A 20,341-nucleotide genomic window follows, 5' to 3' on the forward strand; every position below is an offset into this window, starting at 1 on the left:
GTTACCACATTCTGCTTGCAGATCTATGTGCTTCAATGCTAAGCATTGCATCTGGTGATCATATCCATGCCGAATGTTATAATGCTAGTAGGAAAAGATGTGGATCTTCCCTATAAGCTAAGCTTCGCAAGATCATAAAGTGGTTGCAGGCTATTGTCAGATGTACTGACGTTATTTCTGTGATGGTGTACTGTTCTGCAGCACTTATATTGATGAAATCTGAATCTATGTTATTATTCCAAGAAAGAATATCCTGTCTATTTTCAAATGAAAAAAGAATTGGATGCGGCCTTATTTTCTGTGTTGATTTGAATACATGCCATGAGTCAAGTGAATAAGAAAGTTTTTATATGCTTAAAGATTTTAAGCGCAGATATCATAAAGGTTAGCATGGACTTGCTGTCTAAAGAAACCATGAACACCATTCGCTAAAAAAAAAAAAAAAAAAAAGAAAGGGAATCTATGACTATCTGAGTGGCTAAACGAGAGAAGATATCTATCCATAAATTTCATGCATAAAATGATCATATCATATTGTAACGGTGATTCTCATTTTTATATTCCAAAGAATGACTTCGAAAAAGAAGATCTGAACATGTTATTCGTTGGACTTTAGCCTCTCTGGTGTTTATGTTCACGAAGAAAATAAAATTGCAAAGGTGTGATCTTAAGTTACGTTTGGTGTATTGTCATATAATTTTAACAGGTAATATGAATTATTTTTAAAATTAATTAATTATTATTAAATTATCAATAATATTTATTATTATATTAGATACATACAGATAATATTATAATTAAAAATTTTAATTGATATATTTAATATGATAATCAAATTATTAATAATATAATAATTAAATTATTAAAAATTAAAATTTTAAAATATTTTTATAAAATTTTGTGAAATTTTAAATTATTGAAGAAGAATTTGATTTTATAGGAATATAGTTATCATGGTTTATGAAAAAAAAATCTATTGAAATGATAGGTTTTCATGATTGTTATGAAAGGAAATCGAAGATCATTTTTTAATATCATTTTTTAATATCATTTTTTAATATTATATTAATATAAATTTTAATATAAAAAATTATTATAATATAATATAATATTTATATTAATATAAATATTATAATTAATCTATCTATCTATTATATATATATAAAGTAAGATAGTCTGGTCTAAATGGCTGCCACTTGTCATTCTTTGATCAATTTTTTTTCCTCCAAAAATTACACCTGTGTAAACTCTTTGCATAATTGCATAATAGAAGTTATAGTTTTGGTTAAGCCCACTAGCATTTGACATTTAGCAACATAGATAATAACATTTATTATTTGGTCAAGTTAATAGCTTTAAACACACCAATGTTCTTAAGGATGTGTGGCTTCTTTGCTACTAGCTTATGCTCTAGACTTAGCCTGTGAACGATCTCTGTTCTTCCAAGGCCAGGGACCATCCTTAGTTCCATGGCCAAGAGACCAATACAAATTAGGAAAGCAAAGAACCTATGAGTGAGAACATTGGTGTTTTATATCTATTATATATATATAAAGTAAGATAGTCTGGCCTAAATGGCTGCCATTTGTCATTCTTTGATAAATTTTTTTCCCTCCAAAAATTACACCTGTGTAAACTCTTTGCATAATTGCATAATAGAAGTTATAGTTTTGGTTAAGCCCACTAGCATTTGACATTTGGCAACATAGATAATAACATTTATTATTTGGTCAAGTTAATAGCTTTAAACACACCAATGTTCTTAAGGATGTGTGGCTTCTTTGCTACTAGCTTATGCTTTGGACTCAGCCTGTGGACGATCTCTGTTCTTCCAAGGCCAGGGACCATCCTTAGTTCCATGGCCAAGAGACCAACACAAATTAGGAAAGCAAAGAACCTATGAGTGAGAACATTGATGTTTTATATAATATATAAAAGTAGAACCGGCTGGTGGAGTTTTACATGTGGCAGTCTCTGGTGAAAATTTATCCCGCCTAAATCTGTATTGAAAATGCCAAAAGTCATCATGTGGTCAATTGAAATCAAGCTGGGATTTAATTACACATCCAGCTGGGAAAACGAAGCGCTCAAGTTCTTCATACCCAAGCAAATTGACTGTTGTGGCTTGAATAATAACAACTTCGGGAATCTGCCATCATACTCTTAATTGCCATCATACTCCTTCACATCATTTCAGACTCCTCCATTGATACGTAACCATACTCTTAATTGCCATCATATATGCTCATCTATTATATATATACATGTAACTATACTCTTAAGCCCACTAGCATTTGATATTTGGCAACGTAGATAATAACATTTATTATTTGGTCAAGTTAATAGCTTTAAACCATGTTTTTCTGTAATAAGAATGCTATTCTTAAAAAAACTTCTGACATATGCTGAACTAATCAAGTTTGCAACACCAATGTTCTTAAGGATGTATGGCTTCTTTGCTACTAGCTTATGCTCTGGACTCAGCCTACGGACGATCTCTGTTCTTCCAAGGCCAGGGACCATCCTTAGTTCCATGGCCAAGAGATCAACACAAATTAGGAAAGCAAAGAACCTATGAGTGAGAACATTGGTGTTTTATATAATATATAAAAGTAGAACCGGCTGGTGGAGTTTTACACGTGGCAGTCTCTGGTGAAAATTTTTCCCGCCTAAATCTGTATTGAAAATGCCAAAAGTCATCATGTGATCAATTGAAATCCAGCTGGGATTTAATTACACATCCAGCTGGGAAAACGAAGCGCTCAAGTTCTTCATACCCAAGCAAATTGACTGTTGTGGCTTGAATAATAACAACTTCGGGAATCTGCTTTTCTTTATTGCCACTGAAAGTCGGTGTTCATAGCCAATATGGTATTTAAATGGAAGGAAGTGGAATCAAAGGTTGCTAGAAGTTCTGGGTTGTGGCTGGTGCACATTTGAGGGTTCAATCGCCATTGAAACTCCTTCAAGCTTGGGTTTTTCGACGGACGAGGTAACCTCTAAACTTTTTTTCTTCAGTTCCCACTCATGTTTCTGTCATTTATTCGCTAAACTCTTTTTTTTTTTGAATTTTTTTTTTGCTAGGTGAAGAACAATGGCATCCAAAATTGATTTTGTTGATCAAATCAATGTTGATCACAAAACTGATGGGAGGATAAAGGTTCGGATCACTCGATTGTGGGAAGTACCGGAATATGTTAATCCTATTGAAATCAATAAAGTTGAGATGGTTGTTATGGATGAAAGGGTATTTTGTTGATTGATCCTTCTTTCATTATCAGCTTTTTTTTTCTTGAGATTGTCATATAATTTGGTATTCTACATTATGTCATTAGGGAGGAAAGATACATGCCACAATCAAACGGCAGCTGTTGAGCATGTTCAAATCAATCCTGAAAGAAGGTGTTGACTATGTGATGTCTAACTTTATTGTTGGATACAATAACGGCAAGTATAGAACAACAAAGCATAAGTACATGTTGAACTTTATGACAAAAAACTCTGTGGTTGTATGTGCTCATGCCAACATTCCAAGAGATGGGTTTGTATTTGTTCCTTTTGCTGAAATTATTTTAGGAAAAGATGAGACATATTTTGTTGGTAAGTTTTTATGATTATTGTAGTAAAGTCTTAGAATACATGTTTATGATCTTAACAATTACTATCTCATACTTCTGCAGATGTTATTGGTGAGGTTGTTGGGAAAGGCATTATAATTGAAAGTGGAACTGAAGGAAAAAAAACCCGAAGAATGGATATTTTGCTTGAGGACTTAGAGTATATTGCAATAATATGGCTGACATTAATGTTTCTATCTTAAAATTAATTTTTATTGATTGTCTGATTTTTTGAAAAAATAACATTCAAAACAATATTATTTCAGAAAGAACAAATTATCCTGTACTTTATTGGGTGAATTTGCAGATAAAATACATTCCTATATGGTGGAGGAAATACCAGGGCCCATAATTATTATTTTACAGTTATATCATGTTAAAATATTTAAAGGTATAATATTCTTTTCTATAATAAACTAAATAATCATACTTTACTAATACAAGTCAAATAAATGTTTCTTGACTCAAAATATAATTTTTTTTCTTAATTATGGTTTGTTAATTGCAGATGAGGTTAAGATATCGAATGCTTATTTTGGGACAAAATTGATGATCAATCCAGATGTTACGGTTGCTATTGAGTTTAGAAACAAGTAATTACTGCATCTTATTTCCAAATAATTACATCAAGAAAAAAATATGAGTTTAGAAACATATTAAGATATGCATTATATCTTTTCACATGTGGACTTTTCAATGGAGAAGAGTCTTATTCTCAGAGGATTAGCCAAATATCGAGCCAATCAACTTATTCAATCATGTATGATTTTCTATATCAGACTGAAAGGAAGACCATTGATGAAATTATTGAGTCTGTTGAGGTATGTTTTTACTGATAAATTATTGAGGCAATTAAGTTATGGTATTATGACATTTATTGTATAGGAGAGAGATACTCAAATTCTATAGTTTTTCCAACTAGATGACTACAATCATCTTTCTCTTTTGAATTTGCTACAACCATCTTCATTTTTTGAATTTCAAAAAATCTGTATATCAAGAATTTACAAAATGGAATCTACACTAAAAAATATTTCTTCGATTCATTTTTTTTCATAATTAATCTAACTATCTTCCACCTAAGCTACCAACTTTAAATTAATTATGCCAGTCAGATCACTTTTGCCACAGTCATGCTAACTGGGTAGCTTAGAATCATGTCATATCATATTCATTGAGAGGTTAAGCCCATTACATGAAACAAAACAGTAACTCAAATTATTAATAGAAATTATGATATCTAAAATCTCTCTCCTTCTCCATTTGTGTATTACATATGCGATATATATCAAGAAGTTACAATCGAACAAAAAGTTTACAAGTTAGGGTTATCATCTTTGACTCAAATTTCTTTTAATGCATGTTGAATGATAAGAAAGCAAACGTTTAAATTCAACTGTACTTTATCTCAATATCTCCACTCTCTTTTGAAATCGCATCAAATGCATCCTCTAGAAGGTGGCTTTCTTTATGGCAAAGGCAATAATGAGCTAAAAGTGCTTAAAATAATCAAAGAGGCTAAATTGTCCAGACTATCCTTTTGTAACTCCAAAAAGTTGTGTCGGTCCAGCACCAATTAGCCCTCCAAGGATGCTTCCTCTATATATGTTGGAAAAACTGTGCTTTAAAGAAATATACTGATGAAGAAGAAATATCTAATCATAGACTGAGCTACTATTTTAATAACTCTTTACTTTCATGTAATGGATAACTATTGCTGTCGATTTTTTTTTTTTGCATACTAAACAACAAATAAATATGCTTTGGGAGTTTTTTTCTTCTACAGCCTTGCACATGTGTCACCTTGGTAACGATAATGGCAATAGATACAAAGTTTGGCTGGTATTACAATTCCTGTAGAAGATGCCTCAAAAAATTGGAACAAGCTGGTGGAAGGTTTTTTTGCGAGAAGTGTGATAAGTTTTATCCCTCTGGTGTCGCAAAGTAAGATGCTTCTTCATGTGTTAATCTATTATACATATATAACTTTTATTCATATTATGTTTTATGTAAAATCTTATGTTGTAGGTTCAAAGTTCCAGTGAAAGTGGGTGATGAGACTGGCACCACTTCATTTCTAATATTTGATCGTGAAGCTGTGCAATTTCTAGGAAAGACTGCTTCTGAAATTAGAGATAGGATAGTAGAGGTAATATTTACTGCCTATTTTTGCACCAGCTTAATATACATCTATTCAATGAATCTTAAAATTGCCAAAAATATGTAATGATTTTTTCTTACCTACATGCTATTTAGGATGGACTTGATGACACTTATCCTTCAGAGCTAAATGAAATGCTGAAAAAAAAATTATTGTTCAAGATTCAGATTAAGCAATCTAACATTGAGATGAAGGATCGTTGGCAAATTTATCCAGTTGTCAAGATAATAGATAATCTGGAATTGATTAACAGATTCATTGCAACTTCTCAATCTGAACAGGTTTTGACTTTGACACATCATAAATTAGTTCTCCTAATATGGATTAGACCATAAATTTTACTAATTAACATGAGAATTGTAGGACTATGGTGAACAACTGATAGAAAACTTAGATGTTACATCTAACAAAGTTGCTGATAATCTGAAGCTGATGAATCTTTTAACCTTACAGCTTATTGTCATAAAACTTGCTTTATCTTTTTTTTTTAATTTAATTATTTTTTATTAATCAAACGAGTGAAGTGAATCCTATCATCATTATCAACAGGAGTCGGTTTCATCCGAAACAGAAGTGACATCTCCAAATAAGATATCGATGAAGCATCTGTCTATTGAAAGTGTAAATGAAAGCATCGGTGATGAAGATCTATCTGCACAACTCTCAAGCAACAAAAAAATGAAGAAAATCAAGCAAGAGAAAGAATAATGCTGGAAATATTTTGTTTTATCTAGCTCTATTATCAAAAAATGTGCAGAATCATAGGTGTTTCTGTTGGAATTTTCTTGAATATTTGATGTTTTTGAATATTTTAAGACAACTAATAATTATTAAGCATGTTTATGGTTAAAAGAATGGGTATTTTATTCTGAGTAAGCTCATATGAGCATCTATTGCATATTTGTGGTATGCTTCATATTATCAAATAATTGATACAGGACACAAGTTCAAAAGCTCTAATTATTGTGATCAACTGAATTATGCACTTGCTATCAGGCACATTAACCAGTAATAATAGTAAGTTTCAATTATCTCCAAAAATAAATTAATGGTACCATAAAGTATATTAAACAGAAAGCAGAAAAAGAAGAATAATTTATCCAGTTGTCAAGATAATAGATAATCTGAAATTGATTGACAGATTCATTGCAACTTCTCAGCCTGAACAGGTTTTGACTTTGACACATCATAAATTAGTTCTCCTAATATGGATTAGACCATAAATTTTACTAATTAACATGAAAATTGTAGGATTATGGTGAACAACTGATGGAAAACTTAGATGTTACATCTAACAAAGTTGCTGATAATCTGAAGGTGATGAATCCTTTAACCTTACAGCTTATTGTCATAAAACTTGCTTTATCTTTTTTTTTTAATTTAATTATTTTTTATTAATCAAACGAGTGAAGTGAATTCTATCGTCATTATCAACAGGAGTCGGTTTCATCCGAAACAGAAGTGACATCTCCAAATAAGATATCGATCTGAAAGAGTAAATGAAAGCATCGATGATGAAGATCTATCTGCACAACTCTCAAGCAATAAAAAAATGAAGAAAATCAAGCAAGAGAAGGAATAATGCTGGAAATATTTTGTTTTGTCTAGCTCTATTATCAAAAAATGTGCAGAATCATAGGTGTTTCTGTTGGGATTTTCTTGAATATTTGATGTTTTTGAATATTTTAAGATAACTAATGATTATTAAGCATGTTTATGGTTAAAAGAATGGGTATTTTATTCTGAGTAAGCTCATATGAGCATCTATTGCATATTTGTGGTATGCTTCATATTATCAAATAATTGATACAGGATACAAGTTCAAAAGCTCTAATTATTGTGATCAACTGAATTATACACTTGCTATCAGGCACATTAACCAGTAATAGTAGTAAGTTTCAATTATCTCCAAAAGCAAATTAATGGTACCATAAAGTATATTAAATAAAAAGCAAAAAAAGAAGAATAATGTTCTCCTGATTCAAAATTTGAATGACTATTTGTTGATTCATCTGACAGTCATGCTAGAACTTCAAACATCATCAGGAAAAAAGATAAAGCTCAAAGAATGGTTAGAGTTTTTTTTATACTTTATTTTATCTTATTTAATCTTAATTCATTTACTTCACACTCTATGTAAATAACTAACACAAATGTTAAACATATAAAACCTTGACAACTACCTATCATCCTCAATTTTGACAAGGCAAGAAGCCCGGTGGTTTGCTGAACTAATCAAGTTTGCAACACCAATGTTCTTAAGGATGTGTGGCTTCTTTGCTACTAGCTTATGCTCTGGACTCAGCCTGTGGACAATCTCTGTTCTTCCAAGGCTAGGGACCATCCTTAGTTCCATGGCCAAGAGACCAACACAAATTAGGAAAGCAAAGAACCTATGAGTGAGAACATTGGTGTTTTATATAATATATAAAAGTAGAACCGGCTGGTGGAGTTTTACACGTGGCAGTCTCTGGTGAAAATTTATCCCACCTAAATCTGTATTGAAAATGCCAAAAGTCATCATGTGGTCAATTGAAATCCAGCTGGGATTTAATTACACATCCAGCTGGGAAAACGAAGCGCTCAAGTTCTTTATACCCAAGCAAATTGACTGTTGTGGCTTGAATAATAACAACTTCGAGAATCTGCTTTTCTTTATTGCCACTGAAAGTCGGTGTTCATAGCCAATATGGTATTTAAATGGAAGGAAGTGGAATCAAAGGTTGCTAGAAGTTCTGGGTTGTGGCTGGTGCACATTTGAGGGTTCAATCGCCATTGAAACTCTTTCAAGCTTGGGTTTTTCGACGGACTAGGTAAAAATTTGGGTACTTCCCAGCTTGGATTTTCTGCTGTTGTCTTGATGTAGTATTGTATTGTAAAGAAATGGGTAGATAATATTTTAATAGATTAGGCTGTTGAAACATTTTTTGTGATGATCTATCAGCAGTGGAGAATCTAATAGTTTTTTTCGATTCTATTTATTGTTTACTAATCATCTATCTTGTGTCCAAAGTATGTATCATTTGGTTATTAATATTTGCTAATTAATGCGATATATCTATTATCAATACTTCAGGAAGTTAGAAAATGGCTAGAAATGTGAACTATGTCGCTGACATTAATTCCAATAAAAAAGAATGGAGGATCAAGGTCAGGGTAATACGATTGTGGACTGTGCCAAACTATATTAATCCTGATGAGACTAATAGCATTGAAATGGTTCTTATGGTTGAACGGGTGAGAAATAAACCAACACAAATTAGGAGAGCAAAGAACCTATGAGTGAGAAAAGCCATTGCTCCTTCACTTGAAGACAGAGATGGTAATGGGCTCTGATCCTTTTCACTTCTGACGAATTTTCTATATAGATATATTCTCCCTCTACTTGGAACTCCGTTGTGAAAGCACACCAACCCATGCAACTAATAATAGCAGCACTTGGTTTTTCATGCAAGAATAAGCTTCTTTGTGCACACCAACCCATGCAACTCTTCATCTCCTTCACATCAATTCAGACTCCTCCATTGATACGTAACCATACTCTTAATTGCCATAATATATGCTCATCTATATCTCTCCTGTCCATTTATTATCGCAAAATTTAATGTTCACCATTTTTGAAATTATAACTTTTTTTGGTTAATACTAACCATCAGCTACTTATTTTAATTGAATTAATGGTACAATATAATTTCAATATCAGAAACTATTGTGATAGTAAATGGACAGTTTTAAGATTCCAATGAGATGGTCATAAGATCACACGTTAATATGCTTATATTGTTTCTATTTTAGCAGCCTAATAACTATCATGTTTATAAACATTAAAAGCAAGACTCTTCATCTTCACCTTCACCTTTAGCAATTAGTTAACATTTAAAACATAACACTCAATGTATTGTGTCTTTTCTTCTCTGATGCTTCATTTCTATTGCTCATGCTTATGACAGAGTACCTTCATAGAACTCTTCAGGTAAGTTTGTTTCTTTTATTGTATGTGTACATTCTCCTTTTTTCTCTATTCTTTTGTATTTTTCTAATAAGAAAAGAATATCTATGTTACAAACAAATGTATGGAAAATTCTTATCTATGATCAAAGTATTCCAATATAGAGTGAATAACTGCAACAGAAATTCAGATCTATGTTCAAATTCGGTCATTTTCATATCTAAAACTTAATTGTAGATGCATGACCTAAAAAGCAATCACCCCACACCTTCATGTATAGGCTTTTATAAAATAGTTTAATTGATTTCATATTTTTTATCACAAACATTTTCTGCTGGATGAGATCCTTGAGAATCTGAGACTTTATTTGTCTGATTGTATTAATGAATGAAAACTTTATGAGTCTAGCAGATATCATAGAAAATCCATTAATAGAGCATATTAGTCTGAAAGAAAGAAGGTTAAGGAGGGCAATGATTAGGAGCGAGAAACGTATGCGAGCAGCATCAGGGTTTCATGGTAGTCACATTTCTATATTTTTATGCTTTATGACAATAAAGTATCTGAATATCTACTGAAATGTAATTCTATATGTATTCAGATATTGGATATCCTTCAAGTCAAGGAATAAAAAATTTATCTATTTTCAATTACAGTCCAGGTCTGACATCAGTTATTAGATCAAGGATTCCTTTGAATGATGTTATAAATGGTAATCATAAAAACTTTCTCATGTTATTATTCTTCAAAAATATTATTGTTAATCTTATTAACATCTGTGAATATTTTAACGCATACAGTTTATTCTTCTTTCACAAATGAAGTCAATTGTACCATTAAATTCAAAGGAGTCGAAAATAAATCTTTAGAGAATGCAATCGTGAAAATACATAACCACCATCTACCATCTACAACATGTGCATCGAGTGTGATTTTGAACAGGATGGCTGCTTCAACATTGTCTTCTCAATCATTGATGGATGCCAATGTTCAGAATTCAAATCAAATGAATGGTCAGCAAGTTTTTGGAACTCTACTTTCCTCGAAAGATAATTTATTCAAACAAAGTAGTCCTCCGATGAATTCTGAAAAGCACATTATTAAAAAAAGAAGGATGCTACATACTATCAAATCTAATGGGGATAATTTAAGAGATATTTTTGAAATGGAAAAAAAAATAATAATGTTCATAATCTGAATCTGGATATCAATGATATTGATTTATCTTTACCTGGTATTAAGAATCTATTATCTAAATCTTTTTTTATCATTCTTATTTTGCAGTTATAAAGTACAAAATTTAAATTTAGCATATTACTTTAATAATATCTTTTTGGTTGCATTGCTGTGTAGGGACTCACGTTACATATGGAATCAATAGCATTAACACAGTTAGCATTACTCAAGGCAAAAGATTATTTCATGACTATTGACTATAAATCAAACAATGACAAGAGGAGATTTATTTAGATACATACTATAGAAGAAAGATACATACTATAAGATTTGGCCAAGATTTATAGTATATAGATTGACAGATTTGAGATATAATAACAAAATAGTTGCCACCACAGTGGATAGATTAAGAGAAGATTTATTTATAAACATCACACAAAAGGAGAGTTAAAAAAAAAAAAACACACACACACACACATACACACACTAGCCCAGCGAGGATTGATTTGAAGGATCAACCAAATTTGCCATGAAAATGGATAAATCCATGAAAGATTTATTTAGAAGTACTAGAAACATAGATTGAAGAATAAAAAAAAATTAACTAGCATTAGGAAACTGCAACATTAGGATTGCCAACCATGTTAAAGCTATTTTGAGCATTGCAGTATTTGTTTAAGTATTCTTCTATTACATATTTTTTTATTCTCTTTATCTACCTTATTTGAAAGTTAAAAATATGTAAGAAATACTTCAAATTAACTTATAGAGAAAAAATAAACAAAAATATGATTGGAAAATAGGGTTACCATTGCAAAATTTCTTACAAAGATGAATGGAGCAACCCAGTTTGCAGTACTGAATGGCTATCAGAAAAAGCTGGTGGGAATTATAATTTTTAATACATATGGTGTAGCACTCCATATTAGTCTCACATCCAACCCAATAACTCGAGCAGTTCAGATAGTCTTGAGAACACTTAACTTCACAATAGGTTTGACTCTTTGTTGTTGAAAGCTGTAGCACCAACAACATGAGCAAAGCAAGTGCAAGAACACTTTTCAACTACATCATCACCAATAGATTTTTTGTGCTTCAATTTCTCTAACTTCTCTAAAGTCACTCGATATTGATTGCTTATGCAAGACTTTACAGAGGGATATTTCTAGGGTGGTGGAGAAATGGTAGAAATTTTTTTTTCTTACAAAATGCATGGCTAATAAAATAATCAAAATTTATCTTTTATTCATTGGTTGATGTATTTTATTTATCTCAAATCTGCCAATCTATATTTCATAACTGATTTTCATCACTTCTTTTACTTTTATTTTTAGTGTTTGCCATAATCCTTTTCTTTTTTGTATTAAAAACTATTTATCTTGATAGATGAAATAAAATGGGTTCGTTAGGGCAATGAGCCTTGCAAATTGAATTTATACCTTCATATTTTTTTATTGTTATCATTATTTTTGGGATAGCCTAATAATTAATACATTATATTCCATATAGTGAGGACAATGATCAGGAGTGAGAAACTATGCGAACAACATCTACATTTCAAGGTAAACATGTTTCTATATGTTCATGCTTTATGACAATAAAGCATCTGAAAATTTACGTAAATATAATTCTATATGTGATCAGAGAATGAAAACTATACAAGTCAAGGAACATAAAATTTATCTATTTACAATTGCAATCCAAAACTGACATCAGTGAAGAGATGGAGGACTCCTTTGAGCGATGTTTCAAATGGTAAACACAAAAATTTTCTTATTTGAGTATTTCTCAATAACATTATTGTTAACGTCAGTTAAATCTGTAAGTTTCTTATGAGATTATTCTTTGATTGAGTGATATTCCATACGTAAGCTATGCCCAAGTGGCTCATTATCACAAGTTTATCAATCACTTTGAATAACATTGTCTTCTCATTAGTCAAAGGTTAATGTGATAATTTTTCTGTATGTAGGTGAAAGTAATAATATTGAAGATAGGAATAACACCAATGGTGTAGTACAAGATGCAGTGGGTAATAACTTTAACACCCTTGCTTATTTATTTATAACTTTATTCACCATTGACCAACCATTTCTTTCATAATTTCTTTTACTTCTTTAGTCATAGTTCATCACTTTCCATAATAAATTCATCATTGTTTTAATATATAGGAAGTAATCATACTGGTGACAATGTAGGACATAATGATAATAAACAATTTGAAGAAACAGCCAGTGGTGAAATCGACTATACTGCTATTCAAAATGAAGGTATGTCATTGTTGTCACATTAACTGACTTTATTTACAAATAAATCATTATATATCATCTGAGATTATAATTATTCATTTAATAAACAAACAGAATATTGGGACATTGGAGATTCGGAACGGGAATGTGAATTTTGCGGTGTATTGATGTGGTATGAAGAAAGAATAATGAAGCATTATAATGCAAAAAAATCAAAGTTTTCACTATGCTGTATACAAGAAAAAGTTCAGCTTCCTTTGTTACGAGATCCACCTGAAACTTTGAGGGCTCTTATGCAAAATCAAGATGATAAGAGCAACCAGTTTATGAAGAATATTCGATCATACAATATGATGTTCTCTTTCACATCAATGGGGGGAAAAATTGATAAAAGTATGAATGATGGAAATGGTCCCCCTGTCTTTAAATTAAGTGGCCAAAATTACCATATGATTGGAAGTTTACTGCCTACTCCAGGATCATCTCCTAAATTTGCTCAACTATACATATATGATACTAAAAATGAGGTGTCAAATAGAATGAAGACTATGAGGTACGTACCTTTTTAAGAATATAGGATTTGATACTCTTTTTATCATAATTATGTATTTGAACCTAATAATATATTCTATTTTTTGTATGAAGTAGTTCGGATGGTGATTCAAATTCATTGCATGCTGAAATTGTTACTGATTTGAAAGATATGCTTGATGAGTACAATGTACTGACCAAATCATTCAGGATGGTTAGAGATAGGTATCAAGAGAAAGACGAGTCCAATGTTAAACTACGGCTCATCGAAAAAAGGGGCCGTGATGGAAGGAGATATAATATTCCCACTATATCTGAAGTAGCTGCACTAATTGTTGGAGATTTTGAAAGCTCAGCTGGTGATAGAGACATTATAGTTGAGACACAATCTGGATTATTGAACGAATCACTGAATTGAATCCTGCTTATCTTGGCTTACAGTACCCCTTGCTATTCTCTTATGGGGAGGATGGTTATAATGAGAATATTCAATTTCGAGATTCAGATAGTGGTTCTTCCAGAAAGAGGATAAAATTATCTATGAGAGAGTTTTTTGCCTACAGAATTCAGGATAGGAAGAATGAAGCTCCTACTATATTGTATTCTAAGAGGTTATTTCATCAGTTTTTGATTGATGCCTATACAATGATTGAATCATCGAGGTTGAAATACAATCGGACTCATCAAAATAATTTGAGAGCAGATATGTACAAAGGACTTACAGAAGCTATTTTGAGAGGAGAAACAAATCCTTCTTCAAGAGGTAAACGTGTAATACTTCCTTCATCATTTACTGGTGGTGCTCGATACATGATCCAAAACTATCAAGATGCCATAGCTATATGCAAGTGGGCTGGCTACCGGATCTATTTATTACATTTACATGTAATCCAAACTGGTTAGAGGTTCTCAGATTTGTTCAGCATAAAGGCCTTAAACCTGCTGATCGTCCAGACATTCTTTGTAGGGTCTTCAAGATTAAACTTGATCAGTTTATCAAAGATTTGAAGCAAAAAAATATTTTTGGAAGAGCTAAAGCTGGTACATCTAACTTCTTTATACATGTTTTCTCCAACATCTACTTTATACTACTATTTACATTTTTTTTCTAAAGTATTTGAATTCTTTATATACATTCATGATTAGATTAATCCAAAATTAAAATAAAATCTGAATGCTTTCTATTTCCAAAATGAAAGAAATATAATGAATAAACCTTATTTACATGTTAGAGATCATATTCTTCTGTGAAGTATTTGTGTGTTTTGTGCCCCCAATCCAACGTCTCCAAATCAATGGGACTAAGTATCCCGTTCTCAGACCTCAATGGGACCAATATTTTTGTTTACCATTCTTTTTTTTTTTTCATGTATTTTTTGAACTGTAAAGCTATGGCAACTGTAAGTTTTTATTGCATTTCTACAACTTTTGCAGTTGTTTATTAGTTAGTATTTTACAGAAATATATTTGAAAAATTTAAATAAGTAAACACTTGGTTGAAAAGGTGAGAAGTAAATTTGTGAACAATAATATTTTTTTTTTGGTTCATTCTTTAGCGGCAAGGATAAGGTTTGATCATAATGTTTGAAATTTAACAAAAGAAATACCTACTGTGTAAAGAAGAAAATATTATCTTCTCTCTATCTACTTTTATTTCTTTAAAAAAAAAAAATGATGAGCTACTGACTCATGAATAGTGAATGAGTAGAGAAAATGGGCACATAAAACTTCCCATTCCAAACCCCACATACAAACAACTTACGCTTACCTAAATATAGAAAAAGACTAAAACCCAAAGTAATTATTTTCTAAACAACCCCTTATTCTTCTTTGACATTCTCTTCTCTCTATAAAATCATTTTCTGGATTGAGAAAAAAGAGCAATGGTTTGGGATTACTGATGAAAAGGAAAAATTCTAAAATAAATCATCTGTGTCTTTCAGTTTGTAAATAATATTCAACCAAGATCAAATAGAAGATATATTTAAAACACCAAGTTGTCTGATACAGCTAAATTCATCAATAATAAGTTTGATGAAACAATAAAAGCTAAAACTAAAAGATCAAAGTAACACAGAAAAATAACTATTCTGCCTTCCCATGATATCTAAAGCTCTGGTAAGGTTAGTACCATTACTCAACCATTATACTAAATATACTAATAATTTTAAACTCTTAGATTTTATTGCCTTCCCAATATGATATAAACAAATTTGATTAACACATTGAACTCACCATAAGTTTTAAGTGTTTAATTAAACTATCATGTATAACCATCCAAAGACCAACCATATTTCATTTAAACAATTAGAACAACAGAAAACTCACTAGACATTGTACCAAATCTAATTACTAACAACAACAAAGAATAAAGTATAAAATCAGATAAAAACTAAAAAATAAAAATACGACCAAAGTACAAGTTTGATTCACATATAATGCAACATAACTGGAATTCCATTCTTACTAATTTGATTACTATGAATCTAAAGAAGCAATAGAATAATTTTTATGCCTACCCTGCAATATCTAATACTTTGATCTGTACTTGATGAGTTGTTCATAAACTATTTCATCCACCAAAAGGTCAGAACCAGTGAGTTGGCTACCCTGATGTATTTATTATATTTACATGTATTTTTTCCAACATCCAGTTTATTAGACAAATTTATGAATTTTTTCAATAGTCTTTGAATTGTAAATATGCATTCATGTTGTATTTCTCTAATTTTTTTTTTAATTATTGATTAGTTGTAACTTATAGATCATATACATTTAAATCTTCATTAGTCTAACATTCATGCATATTGTATAATACATAATCCAACTTAGATAAATTCATTAAGATGCACATATATATCATTATATTTGATGAAGGTAATTTTTGTTAATTTGTAGTGATATACACTATTGAATTTCAAAAGCGTGGTTTGCCACATGCTCATATTTTAGTTTTTCTGTATGCTGAGGATAAATATCCTACTGGTGAAGATATCAATAAAATCATATTAGCTGAGATACCTGACCAAGAGTTTTATCCAAAGCTATATGAACTTGTGAATAATTTTATGATCTATGGTCTTTGTGGTGCTTCCAATCCACGTTCCCCATGTATGAAGGATGGAAGATGTTCGAAATATTTTCCTAAACAGTTCAAAGGCTACACATCTATTGATGAAGAAGGATATCCTCTTTACAGAAGAAGGGATAATGATAGAACTGTGGAAAAGAATGGTGTTATTCTTGACAATAGATATGTTGTTCCATATAATCCATATCTTCTATTGAAGTATCATGCACATATCAATGTTGAATGGTGCAATCAGTCAAGATCAATAAAATATCTTTTCAAATATATTAACAAAGGCTATGATCGTGTTATTGCAGCTTTTTATCGAAGTCCTAAAAATCAAGAAGAAGCAGATGAAATAAGTATGTACTATGATTGTAGGTACATATCTCCATGCGAAGCTGCTTGGAGGATTTTTGGCTTTGATATCAATTATAGAGATCCTCCTGTTGAACGGCTATCCTTTCATCTACCAGATGAGCAAATGGTTGTATTTGGTGATAAGGATCCAATTGATTCTGTTCTAAACAAATCTGGAATCAATCAATCAATATTTTTGGCATGGATGGAGGCCAATAAAAAGTATCCGGAAGCAAGAGATTTGACTTATGCAGAATTTCTTACTAAATTTGTATGGAAACAATCTGAGCTTCAATGGACTCCAAGAAAAGTGGGTTCTCTATTGGTAGAGTATTTTATGTCCCTCCTGGAAGTAGAGATATGTACTATGAGAGAATCTTACTTAATATAGTAAGAGGTGCCACGTGTTTTGAAGATATAAGGACTATCAATGGTGTTAGATATCCTTCATTTAAAGAGGCTTGCTATGCATTAGGCTTGCTTGATGATGACAAAGAATATATTGATGGCATAGCAGAGACAAGTTTTTGGGGTACTGCAAATTACTTGAGAAGACTCTTTGCAATGTTATTATTGTTAAATTCTTTATCAAGGCCTGAATTCATTTGGGAAAATAGTTGGCAATACTTAACGGAAGACATCCTTCAGAGGCAAAGGACTCTTCTACATCATGACAGTATGGCATTATCTATTTTTTCGTTTATCATTTTGATTACTTAAAAAATTTACTTTGTATTTTTATTGCTGTGATTATATGGTTATAGGAAAAAAAAACTTAATGCTGTTGCCATATTATCTAAAAGAAAATGTGTTCTTTTACTATTTCAGTTTTGCATTTGAGTGATGATGAATTAAAAAATTATGCACTTGCGGATATTGAAAAATTTCTTCAAAGTAGTGGTAAAAGTCTTCGTGATTATCCTCCAATGCCTTTTCCAGATGAGATGATCCTTTCAGTTGCTCAGAATTGGCTTATTCATGATGAGCTTCGTTATGATAAACTATCTTTGGTTGAAGAGCACAAAAAGCTTATTTCTAGTCTTACAACTGAACAAAAAGAAATCTATGACACGATTATGAATGCTGTTGCTAGAAATAAATGTGGGATTTTCTTTATTTATGGTTATGGTGGCACTGGAAAAATATTTATTTGAAAAACTCTATCTGCTGCTTTACGATCAAAAGGTGAGATCGTGCTCACAGTAGCATCAAGTGGAATAGTATCTCTACTTCTTCCTGGAGGGAGAACGGCACACTCCAGATTTGGGATCCCTTTGAATGCAAATGAAGACTTAACTTGCAATATTAGACAAGGAAGTCCATTGGCTGAATTGATAGCTAAGACTAAGCTTATTATCTGGGATGAAGCTCCTATGATTCACAAATATTGTTTTGAAGCCTTAGACAGAACTTTAAGAGATATTCTCAGATTCACTAATCCAAATAGTTTGGAACAGCCTTTTGGGGGTAAAATTATTATGCTTGGAGGTGACTTCAGACAAATTCTCCCTGTCATTCCTAAAGGTAGCAGTCAGGATATTATACTCGCCACCATCAACTCATCGTATCTTTGGTCTTTTTGTAAGGTGCTGACTTTAACTAAAAATATGAGGCTCCAAACAGATGATTTTAATTCTGATTCAAATGAAATAAAAGAATTTTCAGACTGGATACTGAGTATTGGAGATGGGTTAGTTGGTGGGCCTAATGATGGTGAAGCAGTCATTGAAATTTCGGATGATCTTTTGATAAAAAAGTCAAATAATCCACTTGCAGCCATTGTAGAAAGCACATATCCATCTTTTTTGGAGAAGATGAAGGATCCAAACTATTTGCAAGAAAGAGCAATACTTGCTCCCACTCATGATATTGTGGACTTGGTCAATGAATTTATGCTTACGTTGGTTCCTGGTGAGGAAAGAACATATTTAAGTTCTGACACCATTTGCAAAATAGATGAAAATCATAATACCCCTGATGATATTCACACACCTGAATTCTTGAATAGTATTAAATGTTCCGGTCTTCCAACTCATTGTTTAAAGCTCAAATGTGGGGTTCCTGTAATGTTGTTAAGAAATATAGACCAATTTTCTGGATTGTGTAATGGCACCAGATTGATGATCACTCAATTAGGCACTCATGTAGTTGAGGCCAAAGTTATTTCTGACAGTAATATAGGACAAAAGGTCTTCATTGCTCGCATAACTTTAACTCCATCAGACTCAAGATTACCTTTTAAATTTCAACGTAGACAATATCCCTTGACAGTTTCATTTGCTATGACCATCAATAAAAGTCAAGATCAATCTCTTTCTCATGTTGGATTATATCTTAGAAGACCTGTCTTTAGCCATGGTCAGCTTTATGTTGCAATTTCCCGAGTTAGAAGTCAAAGTGGTTTAAAAATATTAATCTGTGACAATGAAGGAAAGATTTCATGTAATACAACTAATGTAGTGTATAAAGAAGTCTTCCAAAATTTGAGATAGGTAAGTATTTTCTGACATCTCTACTAATATGTTTTCAGTACTTAGTTGAGTATGTAATAATTTCTAATAAACACTTTCTTTAGTATTTATTTGCAGGTGCGTTCTTCTAATGTTTATAAATACTGGCATATGATGAAAATATTCATCATCATAGTAAAAAAATCTTTATGCTTCACCTCAATTTTTTTTGTTTCAAATTCTTAAAGCTAAATTCATACCATCTTGCTTGATTTAACTTGGTCTACTATTTTATTGTTTCATGTAGTATCTTCCAATCGAAAGTTTAGCTGCTTTCAATAAGGTAACTACTGACTTATTGTGTACCGTTGACAACCCTGTAATATAGCATAAAAGAGTATGTTGAAACTTTATTATTGTTTTTATATAACTTCAGAAAGAGAAATTTTTTAATTTTTCTAATGCGTGTATGCTAACAACTATGCAGGATGATGATCAGGAGTTAGTTATTATCAAGTTGGAAAATTAAAAGGCTTTACAGTTTTCACTATAATAGTTTTCTAAATGACTGTAATTGCTTTTCCAATAATATTTTTGTGCAAAATAATTCAAAGATAATGGGTCCAGTTTCTTATTGAACTACCTAAATATGAGAAAGGAAGTAGAAATTGAATGTAATGCAATGTAAAAATAGTGCAATGTATTCAAATTGCTCAGCTTTTTTTTTTCTAATTAGCATGAACAAAAATTTCTTCTTACCTATTTTTTGTGTAAGTTT

General features: G+C 31.3%; 1 protein-coding gene across 1 annotated transcript; it reads left to right on the plus strand.

The window, feature by feature from the left end:
• Positions 1-13,304: 13,304 nt before the first annotated feature.
• LOC140853172 (uncharacterized) lies at positions 13,305-19,605 on the plus strand. The gene is given in 7 exon segments (XM_073247259.1): positions 13,305-13,705; positions 13,801-14,081; positions 14,084-14,539; positions 14,542-14,724; positions 16,582-17,421; positions 17,424-17,789; positions 17,942-19,605. Coding segments are annotated over 7 exon segments (4,176 nt in total). The 5' UTR covers positions 13,305-13,319.
• The last annotated feature ends 736 nt before the right edge of the window (positions 19,606-20,341 follow it).

Source organism: Elaeis guineensis, chromosome 13 (genome assembly GCF_000442705.2).
Source record: "Elaeis guineensis isolate ETL-2024a chromosome 13, EG11, whole genome shotgun sequence".
NCBI classification, from domain to species: Eukaryota; Viridiplantae; Streptophyta; class Magnoliopsida; order Arecales; family Arecaceae; genus Elaeis; species Elaeis guineensis.